At 46.8% G+C, this 25713-nt stretch overlaps 2 protein-coding genes across 2 annotated transcripts in view; both read right to left on the bottom strand.

Annotated features, from left to right (window-relative positions):
* Window positions 1-133: 133 nt before the first annotated feature.
* pgghg (protein-glucosylgalactosylhydroxylysine glucosidase) lies at window positions 134-6759 on the bottom strand. Its single transcript, XM_076990918.1, has 14 exons — window positions 6629-6759; window positions 5545-5820; window positions 5168-5378; window positions 4645-5080; window positions 4083-4202; window positions 3788-3919; window positions 3584-3695; window positions 2463-2535; window positions 2067-2203; window positions 1692-1825; window positions 1381-1476; window positions 1090-1187; window positions 662-882; window positions 134-409 (listed from the first exon to the last, which is right to left on the bottom strand). Exons 2-14 carry the CDS (start codon window positions 5789-5791, stop codon window positions 333-335), a joined length of 2094 nt encoding a protein of 697 aa, XP_076847033.1. The 5' UTR covers window positions 5792-5820; window positions 6629-6759; the 3' UTR covers window positions 134-332.
* A 2750-nt stretch (window positions 6760-9509) lies between these two features.
* LOC143492590 (protein phosphatase 1 regulatory subunit 12A) overlaps window positions 9510-25713 on the bottom strand; it is a 23562-nt gene continuing 7358 nt past the window's right edge. Inside the window, 25 exon segments of the mRNA XM_076990939.1 lie at window positions 9510-10614; window positions 10703-10753; window positions 10863-10913; window positions 11017-11121; window positions 11230-11293; window positions 11547-11569; window positions 11705-11731; window positions 11733-11762; window positions 11851-11936; window positions 12060-12156; window positions 12426-12596; window positions 12786-12876; window positions 13103-13186; window positions 15350-15448; window positions 15564-15653; window positions 15810-15910; window positions 16422-16619; window positions 16968-17107; window positions 17221-17423; window positions 18130-18212; window positions 18724-18798; window positions 18930-19074; window positions 19996-20152; window positions 22684-22802; window positions 22971-23101. Of these exon segments, the coding sequence (XP_076847054.1) occupies window positions 10528-10614; window positions 10703-10753; window positions 10863-10913; window positions 11017-11121; window positions 11230-11293; window positions 11547-11569; window positions 11705-11731; window positions 11733-11762; window positions 11851-11936; window positions 12060-12156; window positions 12426-12596; window positions 12786-12876; window positions 13103-13186; window positions 15350-15448; window positions 15564-15653; window positions 15810-15910; window positions 16422-16619; window positions 16968-17107; window positions 17221-17423; window positions 18130-18212; window positions 18724-18798; window positions 18930-19074; window positions 19996-20152; window positions 22684-22802; window positions 22971-23101 (2508 nt within the window). The 3' untranslated portion in view covers window positions 9510-10527.

Genomic DNA, 25713 nt, shown 5'->3' with positions numbered 1-25713 from the left:
GCGCGAGCACTGTGCTGTTGTACTTTTGGGACTTTTATGTCCATTTGGGGGGCGAATTCAGGCTCGTATTTGTTTTAGATACATACACTTAATGCTTTTCGGACTGTAAATCGACTCACCACTCCAAACTGTATTGCTTGATATGTATTTATTTTATTTAGCAAAAAATAATTTTTATAACATTCATTAATCAAAAACAAAACAAAAAAAACATTTGTTCATGTTCAACATTTTCAACATAAATCAGTTTGAACAGCCGTTTATCTCAAAGAATCATTTGATGCATTGAAATATAATGTAATGAGATTTCTTTGTCATTTGTGATCGCTTGATCAGAGAAACCAGCAGTAGGAACTAGAATTTTGTTTTTGGATTTTGCCAGGTTGCCATGGAAACATCACCACCTCCCCTGTAGAAGCACACATATATTTAAAACATATAAATATATTAAATATATATTTCTCTGTAAATAAATGTTTCTGTGCAGTCTGATCAAGTTACACACGTTAAAATGCATGCCCTTAATTGTATAGGATAGTGCAGATGTGAAAATGCTGGCGAAAGGTAAATAAACCACTTTAGTTAATAGTTCTTTGATGTGAAACTGGCATTTTTTCTGGGTGGTTAAGATATAAGAGAGTACTGTTGTACTGTTGCTGACCTGGTGTAAGAGGGATTATGTTTCCTGAGCTCAAGACAATCTCTAGAGGACAAGGCTCATCAATCCCACAATCCTTTGACTGCTTCCTCACTACGATGCGGACTTCCTGTTTCTTCACCACCCAATCCATCTTGTTCCCAAGGTAACTCACACCTTTCACACTGAGCACAGTCACGTCATCAGGTAACAGTGGGGCGAAGTTTAGACTGTCCCTTTGCACCCTACAGAGCACAATAAAGAGTCTAATGAGGTACACATGGACATAGCTGTAATATGCAACTTCACAAACTGATTATGGTTGGTTATGTATGGTTTTCTCATACCTGTATATGCAAAATGTGTGACATGAGGTGTGTGTGTGCCTGTGTTAATACTGGTATGGTGTGCTATGCACAAGTGTGTGAAAAGCCAGTTACATGGGCCCTCACCTGAAGCCAGTGTACCCAAACAGCACTGCCTGCAAAAATCCACCCATACCAGTGAGGAAGTTCACTGCTCCAGAGCCATCGGAAGACTCACTCCATACCTGCATATATACACTTGTATTAGTCATGGATCTTAGAGAATGTGCATGTGGGGCATAATTTCATGAGAGAGAGAGACGGACGGACACACACACACACACACACACACACACACACACACACACACACACACACACACACACACACACACACACACACACAGGGTGGGGGAGGGAGAGGCAGGTAAAACTGTACCTGGAAGGGTCCCTGGATATTCTTGAAGCACTTCCTCAGAAGCTGTTGTGCTTTCTCAGCTTCACCAAGCTCCAACCAACCCACCGCAAACATGCTCTAGCAATGGCAGAGACACGTTCTACATGATTACACAGAATCCCTCTCTCTTTCACACACACAAACATGCATACACACACCTAAACACATTTCTGCTCCCTGAATTTCCACCGAGACATCCAGCAGATTTGTTCTGGATACAGATCCGATCAGCCCAGCTCTGCTGAGAGCAAACCCCGCAAGGTGGAGAATGGTTTATCCTTTTGTATGCTTACCCAGGTCATAGCAGGACCGTGTGGGTCAGTGACAGACTCATAACATTCCAGATCATTCCGTCTAACCTCTCGGGTCATGGGGAGACCTAGTGGGTATCCTAGCAACACTGTATCTGCCTGCTTTACTGGACTCTCTATTAGGTAAACACAAACAGATTATGGCCCCATTTACCAAAAGCATTGTAGTGTTAAGATCATCTTAAATGAGAGAGAAGTGATCATTTAAACCTGATCATTGTGTTATTATGACTATGCCCAGAATAGCATTCAAAATAATTGTAACAAGCAGATTTCTTTTGACCTTAACATTATAAAATAGCAAGAAAATCCAAAATTCCTTATTTTTGCAGTGTTAACATAAGACAAATGTCTCACCCCTTTTGTAACCATCAAACTCTGGGTGGTATTTTAGTTCTGGGTCAAATGGAATTTTGAGTTTATCAGCCACGTCCTGCCACTCCGAGGGTGCCGGATGCTGTAGCAGCTTAGCTAACTCCACGGCAAACAGCAGACTGAGAGAAAGAGAGAGAGAGAGAGACTATACAGATAAGACTGGTGTTTTCACATACATGCTCTTGCTTTAGGAGAACAAAGTTCAATGTGAAGTGTGGAAGAGAAGAATCTAACATGCCAGGAGCAGGTGGTGTGAGAGAGAGAGAGAAAAGAGAGAGAGAGAGAGAGAGTTCTCAAGACTTAAAATGACTGAAGTCTAAGGAAATCAGTTTGAATACAAACAAGCAGAGGCTTGAACAAATGCACCACAGAACACACCTGTATTTGGCCACAGAGTTTGTGTACACCGAGTTGTCAACATTGTAGTAATACTCATCAGGAGGCATCACTCCTGAGAGACAATCACAATACCATCACACTGTGACAATCACAATCACATTTATATACACTTACACAGACCCTACACACAACACTCACAGACCCTACACACAGACCCTACACACAACACTCACAGACCCTACACACAGACCCTCACATACCCTACACTAGGGATGCACCGAAATGAAAATTCTTAGCCGAAACCGAAAACCGAAAATGAGGAAACCAAGGCCGAAAGCCGAAAACCGAAACACCGAAATACATTATGCCAATTATTAGTAACATTGGATTTATGGCTAACCTCACTAAAATCAAAGCATTGCTATTCAAAGAATAAATCAACTACAAAATTTGATTTGAAAATATGTATTTAGCACTGACATTACAGTAATGCATATTATAAAATAAAATTAGTGGTGGGCCGTTAACGGCGATAACGCTGACAATGGCCGACCACTAATTAAATTGAACTCGCTTCCAGACCGTTTTTATCTGAGAGGAGAAATATATGTATTTTATACGAGTTAAATTTAATTATAACCGACTGACCTGAAAGATAAATATAAATTCTCTCATAAAAACGTGACGTGAGTTGCAACAACATTAAACAGCTCAGGTAAACACGCTTCTGAGAAATGTCGTCTGCTCAGCAAAACATAACGGGGCTCAATGTGCTCTATTAGCCTACGAAATCCCTACGACAGAGAACGGCTGATCGTCTAAGGCAACGAGTTCCATAATTTTTGGTGTAATGTCCTTTTCCTTGGCGCCATCACTGGAAAACTTTTTTGCTAGCTTTATCCAAATAAACACGTGCAGGCGATTTTTGCTTGCGTCATCACAACACATTGTTTCGGCTGTGTTGTTTCGGTGATGAAAGTATTTCGGTGGCCGAATTTTCGGTGCATCCCTACCCTACACACAACACTCACAGACCCTACACACAGACCCTCACAGACCCTACACACAGACCCTCACAGACCCTACACACAGACCCTCACAGACCCTACACACAACACTCACAGACCCTACACACTCATCTTTTCAATAACATCACTTACCCTTAACATGGTATTGCTTGTCATTGGGGTTCCAGGTTACTCGGGACACCCAATAATCAGCTATGTTCCACACCAGTTCACTGCCACCGCCCTCTCTGAAGACCGCAAGGTCCTTCCACGGGGCAAAAAGAGGAACACGGTGAATGATTTAAGAGTGACCCACACAGGTTGGGGCAGGGGCAGACAAGCAGTGTGATTTAGCACCTGTGTTAGGTAGAGGTAGAGCCTGAAGGCAAGAGTTACATCTCCGTTAACATGGATCTCCTGCTTTCCATAAATATCCACTGGACACATTTCATGACCAGATACAGCACTCTCCCATGGGAACTTCAGGCCCTGGCAATACAACAATGAGCTCGTCAAGATATGTGCATATATACACACACACACACACACAAACACGCAGACTTGTGCTACATGAAACATAATACCATAAGTTAATGTAACACACAAATCAAAGTAGTATTTACACTCACAGAACAGCCACTCTGCCTCGTACCTTGTAACCCTGCTGCTGGGCGTTTGCTCTGGCGCCGTCCGACGTCCTCACTCTGTAGTCCAGCACAGCTCTGGCCAGGTTTGGGTAAAACAGGGCAATATTGGGATAGATCCATAAGTCCTAAAGCAGTAGACAGGGAAATAAAGACCCCAAAAGTTGAAATAAAGTTTCACTAATACACAAAAAGCAAAAAGGCACACAACTCCATTCCTCAACGTTTCTTAAGGGCCAGGGTGCAGGACACACGTGTAATTGAAACTGGGAACATGACTCCACCACTTTCATCTGCTGCAAATAAATAACAGTTTGCCTGAGACACCTGTCCAAACATCCTGTAAAAACACTCTGTCTCTGTAGAAAGTATGTGACATTCCTGCAGTCTCACAGTCTGACTGCCCATTGAAAACATGGAGTATTTGTCTTCCAGTGAGCGGTGGAGTGAGATCAGGTAGATGAACTGCTGCCAATGTCCATTCTTTTAAAGCATGATTTGATTAGAATAATATAAACATAATGTTATGATTTGCTATCTAATTTCTTGTCTGCATGCTATGAATTTTACCTGGTCCCAGAACACATGTCCCCAGTAGTCCTGTCCCTGTCCCCCATTAGACAACCCTCCAGGGCTGACTCCCCCAAACTGGATGGCTGGCTCTGACTGTGAGGGGAATGCACTGAGAATGTAGAACATGCAGCCAATCAGGGCTCGATTCAGATGTCCCCGCCCCTCCAGCTCCACACTGCTTCCTAGCCATAGCTCCGCCCATGCCGTCGAATGGGAAGACTGCAGGTCACCACGCTCCACCAGCACCAGGCCAGTGTCGAAACAGGACTCGGCACTCTCCCTGCTCTCCGCCACTGCTACCAGGAAGCTCCAGTCACACTGGCCTTGGTCAGGCAGAAGAGCAACGGTGGAGGTCACAGGGGTCCAGATAAGGTGCACACTGGGACAAGGCCCTCCAGGGACCTCCGGGAATATAGTGTGCCCATAGATATGCCTGTTGTAAAAATAAATAAACAAACAGCTTAATTTTAGTGAACGTAAATAGTAAACGTGAAAGCCTACATGCTGGGCTCAAACACACCTCCCCCCTTTATAGTCGGGAGCACTTTGGAAGGTGATGTCATCACTGTGTGGTGTAAAAGAACTGTCGAGCATTACTGTGATGGGTTCCTCAGTGGTCATTCGCCGTTGTAGGTGCACCTCCATGACCAGTAGGTTTGGGTGTTGCCGGTGAGCATAAAACAGCTGAGATGCCTCCAGAGAAGAGGTAAGTATGGTGTGAGTGAATATACCTACAGAACAAAGATGAGGGTGGTACTTCATCAAACACTGTGGACGGATGACACATGCTGGTTATTTTTGTAGTGGTTATTTAAGGCTAAGCTAAGCTACTAAGATAAGCGGAAGGCCTGGACGGGCAGAGCGGCGTGGATATAAGAGATGAATCACTGTGCGTACCAGTATGAGTGTCCAAAATGTACGTGTGTTTTCCTTCCTCCTCTGTGCTCATCCAGACTGCGAGTGGACATGGTATATCGGCCCGGTGACAGGCTCCTCCCTCTCCATTATAGACTCCACCCATATGCATGGTTTTCTCAAACACTCTCCATCCCAGCTGCCCATTAGCCAATGGTGGCAAGAACCGTGGGTCAGAGGGAAGTGTATCAGATGAGAAGATGTATGGGTCAGAGGAGTTGGAGGCCATCTTCAAGACGTGTTGACGATTGTACACCTCTATAAAAATATGTATGGTTTTATAAAAATAGACAAAATCAGACAAGGTTTATGTCTATATTATCTTTGATTTGTTAGGCATACCCATTGTATGCTTGTATTCACTTAAATGAAACGAACGATTTCTCTTTACACACACAAACATACAGGATCAGTATTTGCGCTATGCACAGGTAGCCAGTAGTCCAGGGCCCCATAATCCCTACTTTATAAAGTATGTTCACCAAGCCCAGGTGGACTGCAGAAACACCCCTGATCAGTGCTGTAATGGTCTGGTCCATCTGTACGTAATTACGCCTGTTTGGATTTCAATGCAACAGGCGACAGCTACTGTTACTCGGACGTGTTCAGAGAGAAAGTTATCAGACTTGAGGAGAAAGACAGAAAGTTGCTCCTGCACTCACTAAACGAACTAGTTAGAGTGTTGCAAATGAAATACTTTGGTTGTGTGGCCCACTCTGTATTTCACCTAAATCACTAAACCCACGTCTGCACGAATTACAAGCCCGAGTTCACCTTAAATTTAGCACTAAAGAGAATATTTTATCGCATTTTAAATGAGCTACTTGGGCGTTTGTAACGGAAAATGCTTAGTTGGGGTCTATAGTCCAAAACTACAGTTAACTCGGCACCTAAACTCTAGTAACTTTTTAATTTACCTCATCAAAATCACGTACAGCTGATGTTATTAGTTAGCACAGGGGCTACCTCAAAGAAAGTGTATCAAAACTTTGAAAACGAAAGAAAAGTAGTTTAAACACATGGACAAGCGATAAATAAACTGTAAACATTTAAGTATGAAACTTACAATCAGACAGATGACGAAGGAGAAGTTAATCTCGTTCGTTACATTTTCTTCCACTCTGATGTTGCCTATTATTCCTGCAAAAGAATGACAGGCTTACGGAAATCAACCTTCCCAGCTGTTGGGGGCGGTCCTGCAGGGCGGGCAGTCCTCTGTTATAACACTGATCTAGGACCTGTTCTTCTGGCACATGTGGTAATATTCGCCACCATAAAGGATGCCGAAAAATGATCTGAGATCAGCGAGATCTAACGGCACTGACCCCACTGAAAAAAGTATAAAATTAACCGTCTGCCATGGATTGTCATATGACATGTGGATGACACGTTTAAAATGTAACTTATATAACAACGTAAATGTGCAACTAGAAAATTAAGGACTTTTGTTGGTTCATAGATAAAATATATAACTTTCACCTTTTCTTACGTTTTATTGCAGTGCTAAAATTAAGAGCTATCGGGAGATAGTACCTACATTACAGGACAGCAAAATTCTTGTAAGTGGCTTAAGCTGTTTATGAACCATGTGTATTGATATACAAGTTTTATATCTATCTATCTATCTATCTATCTATCTATCTATCTATCTATCTATATATATATATATATATATATATATATATATATATATATATATATATATATATATATATATATATATAGAGAGAGAGAGAGAGAGAGAGAGACATACAGAATATATTTTGAATAGACTGGTAATATTTGTACTATATATAGTGATATACAGTATGGATAATCCCTTTCAAGTTTCATATTCATCTTAAAATGGGTTCTGTCTAGATAAAATACTCCACACTAATGAAAGAAAAAATGTTGTCAGACTAATATCACAATTCAGACACTTTGTTTTTAAAATACTCAGTTGATACTCAAATGAAACTGTTGCATTCTTCTTCCATCACTGGAGTCCACCTGTTTCTAGCAGAATTGATTGGGATCAATTAGGAAAGGCACAAATCAATATGAGGTGATGAGGTGTCTCAGTTCATCATGTATTTCAGTACTCCACCTCAGATGAAAGTCAACGTTCACTACAAGAAACATTAGAGGCTGTGCCTGAACAAATCTCAAACCACAAGAAGCAGGATCCTCTGGTCTGATGAAAGAAAAATTGAACCTGACCTCAGTTCCTAATTGTGTGTATGGATGAAACCAAGCACTGAAAATCTCCTCATTAATACCATCCCTATGGTTCAACACAGTGGGGGCAGCATCATGATGTGGGCATGTTTTTCTGCAACAGGAAATGAGAGACTAGCCATTCTGAAGGAAAAGATGGACAGAAAAAATATAGATATAAATAGGTTGAAGAGTAAAAAAATAAAGAGTAATCATGGGTGAACGCCCATGATTAGTGCCCAAGATCTCTGGCTGTGGTGAAGGGTTATATTTCAACAAGCCAAAAACATGAAACAAAACCGCCAAGACCGAAAGAGGCTTGGTTATAGTCCGGACCAGAGTCCAACAGAACATCTGTGGAGAGATCTGGAAACGGCTGCCCAACAACTTTAGTCATTCTGGTCAAAAGTGATTTACCCAAGCACTAAGTGAAGGTTGTGAATATTTAAAATGGCCCATTTTTATTTTTAAAAAATGTTTTATAAAAGTATTTTAAAGTTTGTTTTGTAACTTTAGTGTATTTTGTGTATGTTTATAAGGGAAAAAATGTCTGAAATATGCCAATATGTGGGGAAATTTGAAATGGTCTTTAAACTGTACCCTTGAGCTGTAGGCTATACGGTCAATTTACTGAACATATCTGTATTGAAATGATCTATGGCGGTTCTTCTGCATAAAGAAGGCAGGGTGCCCAACTCTGTTCCTGGAGAACCACCACATTGTTTTAGCTGCATTTCTAATCTAATGATCCTGGAAGGTTTTAATGAGCAGCATAATTCTAGGACACCCGAAGACTGCCAACATAATTTCCTGTCCACCGCTCGCAGTTACACTCCGGGGCCTCTAGATGTCGCCAAGACACAGCCAGGCTTCATTTGGCAGAATGCCGGAGGTCGGAACTCCAAACCCTGGGAAAAGAGCAGCTTTGTCCTTATAAGGCTGCAATCCGTCCCCTCTGCTTTTCCCTTTACTGCTCTCTTCCTCTCCTCTCCTCCCTCCCTCTCTTTCCTTCTCAGACCTTCAAGATATTTACAGCAAGGCCTGCCTGGCGTTCCTTATTAGGAGCTGCTCCTGTTGTCAGCAGCTCCATCGCATCCTTGTAGGACAGTGGGCAGACCACCAGCGTGTGAGGAGATGGGACAAACAGATGAGGGCCGGGGAGAGCGGCGTTCTCCAGAAGGTCAGCCTCGTCTCCAGACATGGCCACGGACGCGCTGCCGGCATGCGAAACTCGTCAGACTCGCGGGCTGGAGAAGCAGCAGCGTTTCAGGCCGCGTCCGTCGTGTGGAAGGCGAAAGCCTGGTGAGGCGTGAAGGTACCACAGGCGGAACAGAAAGTGACTTTGTCGGTGTCAGTAGCTGTGACAGTGTACTGTTTACACCCTGTCTGTCCACATTCCGTTTTGTGACTTCCTCTCTCTTGGTCAGAACACACACACCCACACACACTCGTGGGAATGTTAGATCCATTGCTCCAGCTGTTCCCCCCCCCCCCCCCCCCCCCCCACCCCCACGATGCAGGACATCTGGCTCACATCCATGGGGGAGACAGACTGAAATACAAGACAATAGTCCCAGACTGACGGGGGCCAGTGGTGGTCCAGGACACTGAAGACACTCGTTTCAACACACTTCCTACATACAGCTGGACTGAACCTTTTTTTGCAAATGTCACAGATGACAACGTGACAAATGAATATAACATTAAGCGCAATAATAAAAACGGTACATAACCGAGGAGATGCTTGATTCTAAGTTATAAACACACAGAACCATTTATTAAGTGCTGACATTCATTTTATATATATTAAAAAAACAATGTGGAAGAGGAATATCAATATCACATTACATTTGATGGCATTACAATTTAAAGGGAATAATAGTTCTCCATTTATATAATAAACAATGTAACCATCCTCGTCTCCAAAGGGGCGAGGAACTGATGCCAACAACACACCAGGAAAACAGCACACAATTCTCCACCTTTCTATTAATCAAGTGTAGGAAAAGACTGCTACGATTGGCAGGGCTTGTGCAGGATCAAGTGTGAGGTGTGCACAAGTGCTGACCACACGTGAAGCATGATCGAGTTCCTTTGGTGTCTCTGATTGTCGTGTAGCGTTTCGGTTTGAGGCAGTACTGGAGTGGTACAACAAAGTGGTCCCAGAGTTGGCACAAGAGTCTTTATGTGGCTGTATCAGCTTTAACCGCGTGTGCGTGTTCACACGTGTGCATGTTCACGCGTGTGCATGTAAGGGGCAAAACGACAGCAGAAGTGAGCTACCTGAGCCTGGTGGAATGTGCACGGACATCTCTGGATGGCACGTGTGTGTGTGTGTGTGTGTGTGTGTGTGTGTGAATGTAACGATGCTGTGCACACCTCAAGCGTTTGGAGGAGTTGCTCAAGCCTTGCCATCGGTGTGTCTGTGTGGGTGAGTGCACAAGTTATCTAACCATCAGTCTCCTGATTCTAATAAGAGTTTATACTGGTGCACTGTGTTGGGGGGTAGCTCCACACACACGCACGTGCGCATACACACACGTGCACGCGCACACACACACAGACACACGTGCACACAGACACACGTGCACACACACTTCCTAAGGCTTCGGGAGCAAACAGGCAAAGCTCATGGCAAACGTCTAAAGAGTGCAGAAAAGGAAGTGACATTCTCTTCTCCTCCTCTCCTTCTTCTCACTCCTTCTATGGCACAGTGGGGTGTGAGGGCGGGGGAGGGGTCCGCTCGCGCTGCCTCACTCTGCGCCTCTATTTGGAGAGCTTGCTGATCACACGGATGAGTGCTCCGTTTTCGTCTTTCAGCCTCTGGTTATCTGCTCTTAAATCCCCCAAAACCTACAACACACACACTCACGGTAAGGACGGGCGTGTCGATTGGCCGAGCGCCGACGGTGAGGTGAGCGGAGGCGGGGCCTGCTCTTACCTTCAGCTCCTCCTCCAGCTTGGCGGCACGCATCTCCAGCACCACCCTCTCCTGACACACACAGGGAGCACGTGAAGCTTTGCGGTGTGCGGCTACCACACACTTCTTCCAAATGACAGTACAGTGCCAACAGAGGAAAATGAGGACAAAAGAAACGCACCTTCTTCTCATGCTCCAGCAGAGCTGAGCAGTCACTGAACCTCTCCTGTCTCTGTCCGTCACACACACACACACACACACACACACACACACAGTTAGTATATTACCGTGACTGCATTAAATGTGTGGTTTTGAAACATGTAGTGTGTGTTCACCTGTGTTGCTTTCTCCAGCTCCAATCGGGTTACAGAGACGGTCCTCTGTGTGTCCTGCAGTTGAGACTGCAGCTGACTGTTTTCCCTAGATATGTCCTCAAACAACTGACACACACACACCAGAATAAATGGCTTAGATGGTTTGACACGCTTGTTGAACTACACAAAGGCTTCATGGCTCTGGTGAGTATGAGAAGAGGCATCAACACTGACCTTTTTATAATCCTTAATGCCTGATCGCCCCGCCATGATAGAGTCATTGAAGGCAAGACTTGACCTGTGAAGTGTGTGTGTGTGTGAGAGAGAGAGAGAGAGAGAGAGAGAGAGAGAGAGAGAGAGAGAGAGAGAGAGAGAGAGAGAGAGAGAGAGAGAGAGAGAGATGAGAGAGAGAGAGAGAGAGAGAGAGAGAGAGAGAGAGAGAGAGAGAGAGAGAGAGGAGAGAGAGAGAGAGAGAGGGAGGGTTGGATTCATGTTTATAAAAGTGAGTTCTCAAGCCAAAGAAACCCAAAGTGCAGAGATCAAAGCAATACCTGCTGCCCACATGCCTGTCTGTCTGTATTACGGGAGAGAAGAGAGAGACATGCATCAGAGTGCTGATTACACACACACATACAGCACCGCTCAAGACAGACAGACGTAATCACGCCATGTGCTTCTGTGGTGATGTGGAGATGCTGATTGGACACACCTGTGGGTCTCGCCCTCCGCTGCTCTCCCTCTCCTGCGCTGGGTTCATTATCTTCATTCTACAGACACACACAGAGGTTAGAGGTCAAACGGTGGTCCCACCCCTCCGTCGCTGCAGCGGTGCAGGACACGCCCCCTCCTTCCCACCTCTGCTGCTCTTTCTCTCCTCCGAGCTCTTGCTCTCCTCCTCTCCCTCAATCGCTCCTCACTGTCATCAACGCTGTCCTCCATATCTGAGCAACACACACACACACACACACACACACACACACACACACACACACAAAGCAGAAGGCTAAATAGAATACATATGTATAGTTTGCTTAGACTCAAAAGTTCAAAGGTTAAAAGGTCACCTCTCCGGTCAGCAGGGCGCGGGGCACCTGGAGGGTGAGTCAGTCCCAGAAGATCCGACTTCTGCAGGTTTGCAATACGAGACCTCCAACTCACCTCCTAAACACACACGCGCACACACACACACACACACACACACACACACACACACACACACACACACACACACACACACACACACACACACACACACACACACACACACCACACACACACACACACACACACACACACACACACACAGTGATCAGTTAAATGGGACTGGTGAAGTGTGTGTGTATCTGGCTCTATGTGGAGCGGTCATCTGGATACAGTCGGGCTTAACGTGCATGAAACAAACTTAATGGAGCAAACACCACCTCTCTCACCCCATCCTCCGCCTTCTTCTGCCTCCCCTCCTTCTCCTCCTCTCTCCGCCCCTCCTTCTCCTTCTCCTCCTCTCTCCGCCCCTCCTTCTCCTCCTCTCTCCGCCCCTCTTTCCCCTTGCTTTCCGTCTTTATTGTCTTCTCAGCTTCCTGTAGATCGTTAAGTGTAACACCCTGGAGACAAAACAACGGTGTGGGACACAAACACGCAGCACACACACCTGCTGTGTTCAAAGCCCGCGTGACATCACAACGGGAGAAACATCAAGGTAGAGGAATGTCGGAGGGGTCTGTTTGGATGGTGCGCTATGGCAGGGTCAGAGGTCAGAGGTCTACAGGTCATGAGTTCAGGGGCAGGCTGACCTGAGTGGAGCGTCGAGACTGACGGGCATGTCTGGACCGGGCCTTCCTCTGAGCTTCAGCCTCTTCATCACGAACCGGAGTCAGGTATGACCTAGACGCACACGCGTGGACACACCACACACACGAACAACATAAGCATGCATGTACCACGCACCACACATACACACACATGGACACAAGTCTCAATAAAACTTTTTAAACAGAATATGTTTTGGTAAGCAAGACTGAAAATGTAGCCTGGAAATCATCTTCATTGAAGCCAATAAAAGTCCACACACGCACACACACGCACACACACGCACACACGCAATACTCACTTGCGTCTCTGCTTTGACTCCTGCTCACCCGTGGTTGTTGTAGTGGAGACGGGCTCCTTTTTGTCTGACTGTTCCTGAGCTAGTCTGTGTGAGGGCAGGAATGCACAGCAGAACATGTGACCGTGAACACACACACACACACACACATGCGTATACACACACACGCGTATACACAGACCCACACACACACACACACACGCATGCGTATACACACAGACACACACACAGACACACACTAGTGTTGTAAAAAAAAAAAATAATCGATATATCGATACGTATCGATACTGAACATTGTGAAACGGTACAATACTCGTTTCTCTCAAGTATCGATTCTTTTTACATAAAATGCGCTTTCTTTGACCCACCCAAGCTGCCGTAATGCACAGGACGGTTTGTAATGCTAAAATGGCAGCTAAAGCAAACACAGTGCTGTTGGATTCGAAGCAGATACAGATGGAAAACCGAAGGACATGAACAAGCCAGTTTGCAAGCGGTGCTTTTGGAACATTTCAACGAAGGGCACTAAAGCCTGGTTGAGTGATCATAGCGCTCGACTCCGCCCACCTCCGCGAGCGGTGGAGGCGTTTATACTTTCCGCCAGTGGCAGCCTTAGCAATTTGGGGGCTCAAGGCAAATTTTGCTAGGGGGCCCATCAACATTAATATGCGAGAAATAAGTTAGCTAGTCAGGGGGCCCCTACAGTGGGCTGCAGTGGGAGGGGCCCAAGGCAGTTGCCTAGCAATGCCTCTATGCAAAGACCGCCACTGCTTTCCGCTTTGCAGTGTTGTCCGAAACTATATGTGATAGTATAAAAGAAACACCATTCAAAAACAGGGGAATGAACACTTACGTGACGAATTTTAATGCTGCTTTGTGTTTCAGTGTGTTTCAGGTTTGAAAAGTGCTGGAATTTAGGCTAAAGTACTTAAAAATGTTGAAATTGTTTCACAACAAATATCTGTCTGACTGAACAGTTCTCTTGTATTACGTTAACAAATACGAGCCTCTTGTAATTCCAGAACGAAACATGAGAGAACGTGAAGACGTTAAGATTGGGCGTTTTGAAAATAAACAACCATTAAATAATGTGATTAAAAGCGCAATATTTCAAATCATTTCGAGTATATGTATAAATATTTAACTTAATTAAGTTTAACGTGCTGGGAAATATTGGTACAAGTGCTTGAATTCCACTATATAAAAGGTGTATGAACCCTGCAAACATGACTTTGTTCATTGCGCTGAGGCGCGGCGCGCGCGAAGTTACAAAATTCCGTGCTTCAGCGCGATGAACAAATTCATGTTTGCAGGGTTCATATACCTTGTGGAATTCAAACACTTGTATATCACTTTCAAGGTCCATTTCAATATTTCCCAGCACGAGCAAAGACACTTTGTCAGACGTTCAAAAGACGTCCACTGACATCCAATAAAGGTCCTAGTCAGACGTTCAGATAGAAAACTCGTCATAGACATCCATGTTAAGTTAAGGTTAAGGTCCTAGTCACACTGTCAGATTTTGAACCAGTTTTGAACGTCCACCAGACATGCAAAAATGGGTCTGGACTGACCGATGTGATACAGACATGATTTTAACGTCTTTCTGACGTCGCATGTTTGTTGGGATAAGTTAAATATTTATACATATACTCGAAATTATTCGCTTTTTTATCACATTATTTAATGGTTGTTTATTTTCAAAACGCCCAATCTTAACGTCTTCATGTTTTCTCATGTTTCGTCCTGGAATTACAAGAGGCTCGTATTTGTTAACGTAATACAAGAGAACTGTTCAGTCAGACAGCTGTTTGTTGTGAAATGAAGTTACAATTTCAAGCATTTTCAAACACAAAGCAACATTCATTTGTTTGTTTATAAAAAATAAATAAAAAGGCTTTAAAACGGAAATTAGCACAGTATCTGACTTTGGTATTGAAAATGGTATCGAATTTCAATATTTTTTTAAGTATCGTATCGAAGTTGTAATTCTTAGTATCGTGACAAGCCTAACACAGACCCACGCACGCGTACACACACACACACACACACACACACACACAGACCCACGCACGCGTATACACACACACACACACACACACACACACACACACACACACACACACACACCCACGCACGCGTATACACACACACACACACCCACGCACGCGTATACACACACACACACACACACACACACGCACACGCACACATGCGCACACGCACACACGCATACAGACGCATATACACCTTTGAGCCACTATGGTGTTGAGGCGACTTAGTCCAGAGGTTCCCTGTGAGGTGACAGAGGTCATAGAGGGGTCATCGAGTTTTCTTCCATAAGATGAACTGGAGGCCAACACACACACACACACACACACACACACACACACACACACAGTTATAAGCAGCCCAGGACAGCACCCTCCACATGCACACTGCTGTGAGTGTGTGGGTCACACACCTGCGAGGTAAGGAGGGGTTCTGTGCTGCTGGATCATTGCCAGACTGGTTGTTCAGCCTGCGTGCATATGAGGAACTCCGGCTCAGCCAGCTACACACACACACACACACACACACACACGCGCACACACACACGCACACACACACGCACACACACACATATTCTCAAATTTCCATGCCCACAAATATTCCCAAGAAATATATGCATCATAAACATGCAAAGGCACGCGCGCACACACTCACACACCTGCTGTAACTGTCAACGGGGGGGTTGGTGCTGGTGTTCACGTCTCCAACGCTGAACAGGCGCCTGGAAGGTGTGGGCTGCACCCGCGCCAGCCGGGGTTCCTACGAGAGAGAGAGAGAGAGAGAGAGAGAGAGAGAGAGAGAGAATGCACACACCTGTTCAGGAGGTATGCTGGTAAAGGTTTCCTTCACACTTAAAATAAACCAGTATGACCATCAGCACCAGTAAGCAGCCCTGCTAACGTGTCCTGTGCCCAGGCTGTAGCTCCGTGTGGCCGCTGGTCTGGGCATCTGCTTCACTCTTACTGATGTTTACACGGAGACGTCGGGCTGGCAGACGCTGTGGCAAACACAGAGCTCAGAGCAGCTCTGCTCCGCTGGGGCAGGTGGGAAACACACGGTCTCAGCAAGCGTAGAACGCGGCCCAGGGCGGAGAACGCGGCCCAGGGCGGAGAACGCGGCCCAGGGCGGAGAACGCGGCCCAGGGTGGAGAACACGGCTAACGCCCAGCTCACGCCAGCAGGGGGTGCTTGATCGATATGCCATCAACACAAACACAGCCAGGGGGAGCTGCACAGGTGGAGGGCTGGTGTTTCCAGGTGGGTGGTGCTACCTTGGCGTCGGTGTTGGTGCTGAGTTTGGGGCTGGAGGCCGAGCGCGTCATGGCCGTCGAGCTGTCGGGGGGGCGCAGGGTCTCTATGCCGGCGTCGGTGCCACCGGACGAGCCCAGAGTCACAGAGCTGCCTGCCTTACGAAGGGAGGTCCGCCACGAACCCGGAGCCTCGCTCGCCGCTGCACGCACGGGCTCCGTCTGCACACACACACACACACACACACACACACACACACACGAGCGTATACACGCACACGTCACGCTTCAGCCCACAGTGTTTGCACTATGATATATACACCCAGTTATTCCTGTTAAGATCGCAGGCACTGAGCCAAGACTGAATGAAAGCGCATATAAGACCAGAGTTTTTACTGCAGGCAAATATTCTGGTGGCCTAAACGTTCGTCTCCTTTACTGGCATTAATCTCTCCATGGCTGATGACGTGACGGTCATGAGCCACGTGAGCGTGTGAGCCACGTGAGCGTGTGAGCCACGTGAGCGTGTGAGCAGGTGATCTGCTTGTCCAGGGCGCAGGGGCGGAGCACCTTTTTGACCTGGTTCGCCGTGGTGCTGGTCGCCGTGGTGCTGGTCGCCGTGGTGCTGGTTGTTGCGGCGGTCGCTAATGGAGTCGGATTGTTGCGTTTGTTGTTTAGGTTGTTGATCAGCTCTCTGGTTTTCGCTTTTTCTGTAACGGGACAGAGAAGAATTGTTTTGTTCCGTTTGGTTTCACGTCTTTTGAGCATCGCCATCAACGGCGAGGCAGCCCACTGTTTCTGCTCGGCGCTCATTTCTGGTCACCTGACTCCGCGTCGCTCTCCGATTCGCTCTCGTCCTCAGAGCTGGAGCTGCTGGATGCTTTGGGCGGGGCTGTTGGGCGGTTCTGTGCGTTTGGCTCCTCCTCCTCCTCCTCCGTAGGTGGGGTTTGGAGGGCAGGGGGCGGGTGCTTCTCCCTCTCGTGCAACGTGATCTTTTCCTTGCTGCTCATACGAGAGATGGACGTCCTGCAGGGGCGGGCCAACACACCACCGGAGCACGAGTGACATGCAAACCAGCCAATAGGTGAGCGTGAGGTGAATGATTGAGCAAGCACTCAGGCCACAGTGGAAGGTGTTGGCATCCCATTTCAGTTTCATCTCATTTACAAAGTTGTCCAGAAAATAAGCGTGAAATCTAATTTTATGTATACTTTTTTTGTGTATACTTTACTTACAGATTTCAGATTACTTGGGATGCCAATACATTTAGCAAAAATGTGCACAACTGTTTCAGAAAGAATATTCTCACATATAAACATACATATGGCCCACGTCAGAGGTGAAATATATAGGAAAGAAGGAAACTAAATAAAAGAATTGTGCATTTAATACACCCCCCCCAGCCTTTATTGATCCCCCCCCGGGTCTTTTCCACTCCTCTATCGCTCTATTCCTCCCTCCACCTCCACTTCACTAGCAGTGCTCACTGTCGAGCATGCAAATACAACACCACACCCTTCTGTGAGGCAGGAGCTGGTGAACAACATGCACAACACTGTGTGTGTGTGTGTGGTGGGGGTTCTATGTATGTGTGTGTGTGTGTGTGTGTGTGTGTGTGTGTGTGTGTGTGCAGGTGGTGGTGGGGGTTCCGTGTGTGTGTGTGTGTGTGTGTGTATGTATATGTGCACAGGGGGGGCGCGCGTGTGTGTGTGTGTGTGTGTGTATGCATTACCTGCGAGGGCGTACTGGTGCCAAAGAGACAGGTGGGCTGGTCTCGATGACAGACACCTGGATCTTCTGTTTCTTGGTGCGTCTCTGAGAGTTTACATGAATACACACATCAGAGTGAAAGAGTAGCAGACAATGTTCACAACGCCCTGTCCGTCTGCACAGACAACCGGGCCCGATTTACAACACACCTTCTGTGCAATTCACTGCCAAGAAACCAACACGCAGAGGTAATTTAATAGCTGTGAGGTGCTATTGTGTGCTGCGTCTGAGCTGAGGAGTTCCACCCTGCTGTGTGTGTGTGTGTGTGTGTGTGTGTAGGGACTGGTTCGCACAGTGCAGATAACCTTCCCTTGGAGCAAAAGTGAGAGCCTTTGAATACTAGCCAGAGAAAGGTGATAAGATAGCACTTCCATGTACCACACAGCTAGCTAGATACCCCACACCTCCCGGGCAGATACCCCACACCCCCCCGGGCAGATACCCCACACCCCCCCTGGGCAGATACCCCACACCCCCCCTGGGCAGATACCCCACACCCCCCCTGGGCAGATACCCCACACCCCCCCGGGCAGATACCCCACACCCCCAAACTTACTGCATCCTGCTTCTTCTGGAGCTCCTCCAACAGATCGGCGAGATTCTCATCAGCCACATCCAGAGCTGTCTGACCCTATGGCCAGAAAGAAGGGATCTTACCACCATATGACATGAAGAGAAAGAGAAGGACAGAGCAGGACAGAGCATGAGAGAGAAAGAAGAGAGATGGGGAGAGAGAGCGAGAGAAAGGAGAGAGAGACACACCACGTTGTTGACGGCGTTCATGTCACACATGTTGTCGGCGAGCAGCGTGCAGGCCTCCTCCTGTCCCCAGTGCGCCGCTGCGTGAAGAGGCGTCCAGCCATCACAGTCCCGGCTGTCCACGTCCATCCCACACTGCAAGAGCACTCTACCACCCAGACACAGAGACGGAGAGGGGGAGACACGGAGGGGGAGACACGGAGGGGGAGACTACATTGAAAGCTTCCACTTGTCAACATTCCATTAAAATTACGCATTGCGTAAGTTGTGTGGAGTGCGGGTGGAGTATGGTCGGAGTGCGGGTGCGGTGGGTGGTGCGTGGTGGAGTGCGGGTGCGGTGTGTGGTGTAGTGCGGGTGTGGTGGGTGGTGGAGTGCGGGTGCGGTGTAGTGCGGGTGTAGTGGGTGGTGGAGTGCGGGTGCGGTGTGTGGTGGAGTGCGGGTGCGGTGGAGTGCGGGTGCGGTGGGTGGTGGAGTGCGGGTGCGGTGGGTGGTGCGTGGTGGAGTGCAGGTGCGGTGTAGTACGGGTGTGGTGGGTGGTGGAGTGCGGGTGTGGTGGAGTGCGGGTGCGGTGGGTGGTGGAGTGCGGGTGCGGTGTGTGGTGTAGTGCGGGTGTGGTGTGTGGTGTAGTGCGGGTGTGGTGGGTGGTGGAGTGCGGGTGCGGTGTAGTGCGGGTGTGGTGGGTGGTGGAGTGCGGGTGCGGTGCGTGGTGCATGGTGGAGTGCGGGTGCGGTGGGTGGTGGAGTGCGGGTGCGGTGGGTGGTGGAGTGCGGGTGCGGTGCGTGGTGTAGTGCGGGTGTGGTGCGTGGTGGAGTGCGGGTGCGGTGCGTGGTGGAGTGCGTGTGCGGTGGGTGGTGCATGGTGGAGTGCGGGTGCGGTGCGTGGTGCATGGTGGAGTGCGGGTGCGGTGGGTGGTGTAGTGCGGGTGCGGTGCGTGGTGGAGTGCGGGTGCGGTGCGTGGAGGAGTGCGGGTGCGGTGCGTGGTGCATGGTGGAGTGCAGGTGCGGTGCGTGGTGCATGGTGGAGTGCAGGTGCGGTGCGTGGTGGAGTGCGGGTTTCGTGTGTACTCACTTGAGCACCTCGATGTATCCTTTAGCAGAGGCCACGTGCAGGGCAGTAGCCCTGGTGTTGGGGTGCGGGGCCAGAGAGCCCGTTCCCGCCAAAACGGCCCTGGCGTCCTGCAGCATCACCTTCTCTTCCTCCTTCCTCGCCTGCTCCACATCCACCCCTGAAAGCAGTGTTCATTTCATTGACGAATAATTTTTGTCATAGGTCATAGTTTTCGTCAACGAACCTTTTTTTCATGACGAAAACGAGACGATAACTAAATGAAAACTATATAAAATGATAAAAACGATGCCAATTATTAATGGACATTTTCGTCAACGAATAAAAACGAGACGAAAATATTGCCCAGCGACGACATCCAATCAGACCTGATGTAGTTTTGTGAAAGGTAGGGATAAGTTAAGAAGAGATCCAACCGTAACTACTTTAGCGTACACGGAGAGGCGGGACAAACCCGGGTAACTGTCCAATCAGTACTAACGTCTTCACATCGCACACAACCCAGGAAGACCATACTAGCCTGTGAACTGTGGTCACTCATGAAATTCAACTCGAAGTTAACTGGACAATGTCAGCAAGGAGAAAGATGAGCGGCGATATATGGACACATTTCTCCTTTGACTTTGAGAAAAACAAGACGGTGTGTAAACGACAAATGAAACGACATTTGCAGGTTATGGCATTGCTGTTTTTACAGCACCCAGTTTTATATCGAATGTAATATGTATTGTTCATAAACTCCATAGGCTTTTCAGGTAGAGCAGGTCTACTGGTCATCACTGGTTTGATATTGTTATGCTCACTAAGCATAAGTACAGGTAAATAAAGTTGTTTGGAAATCCGTTTTTGTGTATATTGCACTTACAAATAATAATATTCTGTAACTGGTTAATAAATGTTTCAGTTTGTGGAAGTGTATATAATGACTATTACACCATTTATATTTTAGTGAACAAAATTATTTTGATAATTAGTCGACTAAAACTGAAAACAACTCCAATGACTAAATTGTGACTAAAACTAAATTACATTTTAGTCAAAAGACTAAGACTAAAACTAAATAAAAAATTGCTGTCAGAATTAACACTGCCTGAAAGAGGGGGCAGCAAGGAGCTTAAGGGTGGTGCTTACCCCATCAGTCTTTAAAGCGGATCATGTCTTGCTTAGTATAGAAGCAGCAGGACCTTTCCAGTCCCGTTAGGTTATGTGGTGTGACCTTTGGGCTGGAGATCAACTGTTGTTCTATTTATGCAGATAGTTATAGGATAACAAAAAGGTTATAGAACTAATCAGAAGAGGGAGCCTTGCTTGTCAACAGACATTAAACCAATCAGAGCACATTCTCAGGGGTGACCCAAGTTCTTCATTTGAATGCTTGTGGTTGCAGTGTCTCCTGTGTTAGACACTCCTGAGCGACGTGGGTTAAAGAATGTTGGCATTTAAGTCTGATTTATCTCTGCTTCCAAAATATGTGTTAAAGGCAAATGTTCAGTCTCTTACCCAGATGCTCTATATTTTGAATTTAATAAAATATTGAAAAGAGATTTATGGAGTGCAGGTGCAATATTAAAGAAACTGGCTTGGTTCAACGATCCCTTGTCTGCTCGGTTTATCACAGCAATATTTTAAAGGCTCAAAATCTTTCTAAAAAAACTTGCACTCTGAAAGAATTACAATGTGAGATTTAAGCCCATGTGTAATCATGTCAAAACAAAGTCTTTTGTGAATGTTAGGAACGGTCAAATGTTTGAAAAGCTCTGAATGGGTTTTATGGAGAACGTAGCATTGTGTGTATCCTGCTAACCTCTGTACTAAATGGAGTCATTGTTTCGAGCGGCTACCTCCAGCTAGAACCCACAGCAGCAAAACACTGACATTTTAAGTCATCGCCGCCACCGCCAGAATCCTGAAACGTGCCAGGACGCTGTCTGTCTGCCAGGACGCTGTCTGTCTGCCAGGACGCTGTCTGTCTGCACTCTCATTGGAGATACACATGATTTGGAGCTGCGTGGTTCTGTGACTATGTGCATACAGATGTTTGTTTTGGTTCACATACAGCATAAACACCCACGGAGAGCGCTTCAGGCCCGAGAGTGCAGTCCAGTGGCAGAGCGTTTGGGAGCTTGTGGGCCAAGCAGTAGCATAAGTGCTTATTTGGCCTTTTGTGGATAGCCTGGGGTTGACGGTTAGGCAACGGCGAGACCCACGTGAGCGCGAGGGAGACAGGAGAGAGAGGAAGGGGAGCAGAGGCAGAAAACAGAGCCATGTGGACTTTTACAGGATTTGGCTGAAGAGTAAATCAGTCCGCTGTCCAACACCCTGCTTTCAGCCCATTCGAAAAACTGTACATACATCCACTAGCACACGCACGCACACGCTAGCTAACACAGACTTTCATCTATGACAGGAAGTTTCTTAAACTCAAGGTCAGACCTCTGTCATTTGTAGGACTCTTTGAAGTTGGAAAAACCTGCCATCCTTTCAATCTAAAAGCCACTTCCTCAACACAAGTCGTGTGTGTACGCGTGATTACCAGTGTCTATGTTCAACAGTTCAAAGGTGTGTGTGTGTGTGTGTGTGTGTGTGTTTGTGTGTGCGCGTGCTTTCTCTTCTTCCCCTCGTCATTTTCGATTCATTTCTTTCCACCTCACAGTGTAAGCGCTCCTGTCCGTCTCGTCCCGTCAGTCTCACCCTGCTTTTTGATCTCGGCCTTCAGCAGTCTCTCCATGGCGTCCTCCGTGGCCACGTCCAGAGGAAGTTCTCCCTCACTGTTGACGGAGGCCACCTGTGCACCATGATCTATCAGGTACCTGCACCAGGGACACGGAGCAGGACTCTCAGCCAACTGTCCACACATGACTACTGAACACACACACACACACACACACACACACACACACACACACACACACACACACACACACACACACACACACACACACACACACACACACACACACACACACACACACACTGACTTGGCGATCTGAATGAAGCCGCAGGAGGCTGCTGCGTGGAGGGGGGTCCAGCCCTCGTTGTCTCCGCCGTTCACCTCGCTGCCGCTCTCCACCAGGAACTGAACCATCTCGGCGTTCTCGTCGATACACGCCTACACATCCAGAGAGAGAGAGAGAGAGTGTTATTACACACACTTTACAACCCGTCCGCACATCACGTCTGTGTAAAATAAATAAATAAAAATGAATCAGCTCATCAAGTGGCATCATGACACCGCATTCACACGCCTGCTTGCAGGGCTCTAGACTAAATTTTTGCACTGGTTGCACTGGTGCGCCTAACTTTTTTTCTTAAGTGCACCAGCACAAAAGTTAGGTCCACCCAAATGTTTCGACTGCATCACATTTAACACTGCAGTTTTACCGGTTTCACATTTTTTAATTGCTTTCCATATAGACAATATTGACTTGTAAGTAATTAACTAACAATTTGTTGCACGCGACATCATTGCTGTATGTCGGGTTTACGTTCAAGCCATTTTTCTTCTGAAGAATTATTTCTGACTTGAATTTAGTGAAGGGAAGTTCTTCTTTTGCAATATTGTAGGCAACGTTAAACTTGATTATCATCTCGGCCTCATCTGATGATCTGTGTGCTGCTGCCTGCCGGTGAAAGGCAGAGGGGAGCAGTGTTAATTTTGACAGCAATTTTTGATTTAGTTTTAGTCTTAGTCTTTTGACTAAAATGTAATTTAGTTTTGGTCATAAGTTAGTCATTGGAGTTGTTTTTAGTTTTAGTCGACTAATTATCATTAGAATTTAGTTGACTAAAATATAAATGGTCATTATATACACTTGCACAAAATGAAATGTATCAACCAGTTACAGAATATTATCGTTTGTATGTGCAATATATACAAAAACAGATTTCCAAACAACTTTATTGATTGAATGTCGTCGCTGGCCAATATTTTCGTCTCGTTTTTATTCGATGACGAAATGACCATTAATTTAGTCATCGTTTTTATCCCTTCGTATAGTTTTTATTTAGTTTTCGTCATGAAAAAAAGGTTCGTTGACAAAAACTATGACAAAATTTATTCGTCAACTAAATTAACACTGGTCTGTTGTTGAACCACAGAGACTTTTTCCCGTCGAACAGCTAGTCGCACCGGTGCGACCTCAGATTTTTTTTAGTCGCACCATTGAGAAATTAGGTCACGCGTGCGACCAAATTGGTCGCACTCTAGAGCCCTGGCTTGTTCCACCGTCAGCTAGAAATCACGTTGTTCATGAAGAAGTTCAGTATTTCCCATTTGCACCACTCTATTTTGGCATGTCCATAACCAAGAGAAGAAACCACGTCAAAACTAAACCATGTCTAAGCCACACTTCAAGAGGCCTGAGAGAGAGAGAGAGAGAGAGAGAGAGAGAGAGATGACCAACAGAAAAATGTGAAGCAGACAGAAGTGATTCTGCCAAAAGCTGTTTTACCGTCCCCAGGTGGACACACTTTACAGGGTCGGCGTGTTGGAGGTCAACGCATTTCTCACATTCACATGTTGTAATACATTCAGCACCTACTGTGTTGGAAACAGAAACGAGTTGTACACGCACAGAGGCCATTAGCATGCACCATTATGCCCTTCATGAGACGTTGGAGCTGCGTGGATAGCAGACCACCAGGTGAAAGGTTGATGCTTCTGATTAAGTGTGTAGTAAGAGCATTTACTGTTCAAACAAGTGCTGACAGTCTTCCAGCGTGTGAGTATTCTGGCACATAACGAAGGCACTTCAGGCCTCCACTTCCCCACACAGAGCTCTGGCTTCATGAACGAGAGAGAGACTCGCACAGAGGGGTCAGCGAGAGAAGAGAGAGTGGGAGGGGCAATGGGCGGGTCCACCCCGCCCTCCCACGGCCTGACCGCTGCTGCTCACTGCCGGGCCCTCGCACGGGACAGAATTGCTTTCACTTGTAACTGGTCCCACCCGCAGATGTTTGTGAAACTAATTTGCTACAGAGACCCGACTCCAAGCACCGGAGTGATAACAGTCTAGCACGAGAAGCCAGGAGAAAGCGTCCTTCCCACAGCAGGATAAATGAATCAGAGCCGCCACCATTCAGAGATGGTTAACAACAGTAGAATGGGAAGCCCGTGATTCTTCAGGCTAGTTCCTTAGAGGGCTCCTCTGCTCAACTGCTCGAATGCTCAAACACTTTGGCTAATAGTGGGCAGTAAGGAGAGCAATTAGCCAGCGACTAGATGGTTTAAAGCCCCCAGCGTTGCCAACACAGGCGGAGTGCAGGTGCTGCAGATGTGGTCCAAGCGATAACACTACAGGGCTTCAGAATGGAAATAGGGAGCCAGACACAATGTTACCTCTATAGGGCTGTTCAGCTGTTCACAAAGTTACCTCTAGAGGGGCTGTTCACAATGCCACCTCTAGAGGGGCTGTTCACAATGCCACCTCTAGAGGGGCTGTTCACAATGCCACCTCTAGAGGGGCTGTTCACAATGCCACCTCTAGAGGGGCTGTTCACAATGCCACCTCTAGAGGGGCTGTTCACAATGCCACCTCTAGAGGGGCTGTTCACAAAGCCACCTCTAGAGGGGCTGTTCACAATGCCACCTCTAGAGGGGCTGTTCACAATGCCACCTCTAGAGGGGCTGTTCACAATGCCACCTCTAGAGCGGCTGTTCAGCTGTTCACAATGCTACCTCTATAGCAGCTGTTCAGCTGATCACAGTGCTGGATACAGCGC

This window comes from Brachyhypopomus gauderio, unplaced genomic scaffold (assembly GCF_052324685.1).
Source record: "Brachyhypopomus gauderio isolate BG-103 unplaced genomic scaffold, BGAUD_0.2 sc79, whole genome shotgun sequence".
NCBI classification, from domain to species: Eukaryota; Metazoa; Chordata; class Actinopteri; order Gymnotiformes; family Hypopomidae; genus Brachyhypopomus; species Brachyhypopomus gauderio.
This window is presented reverse-complemented; position numbering and strand designations above follow the sequence as displayed.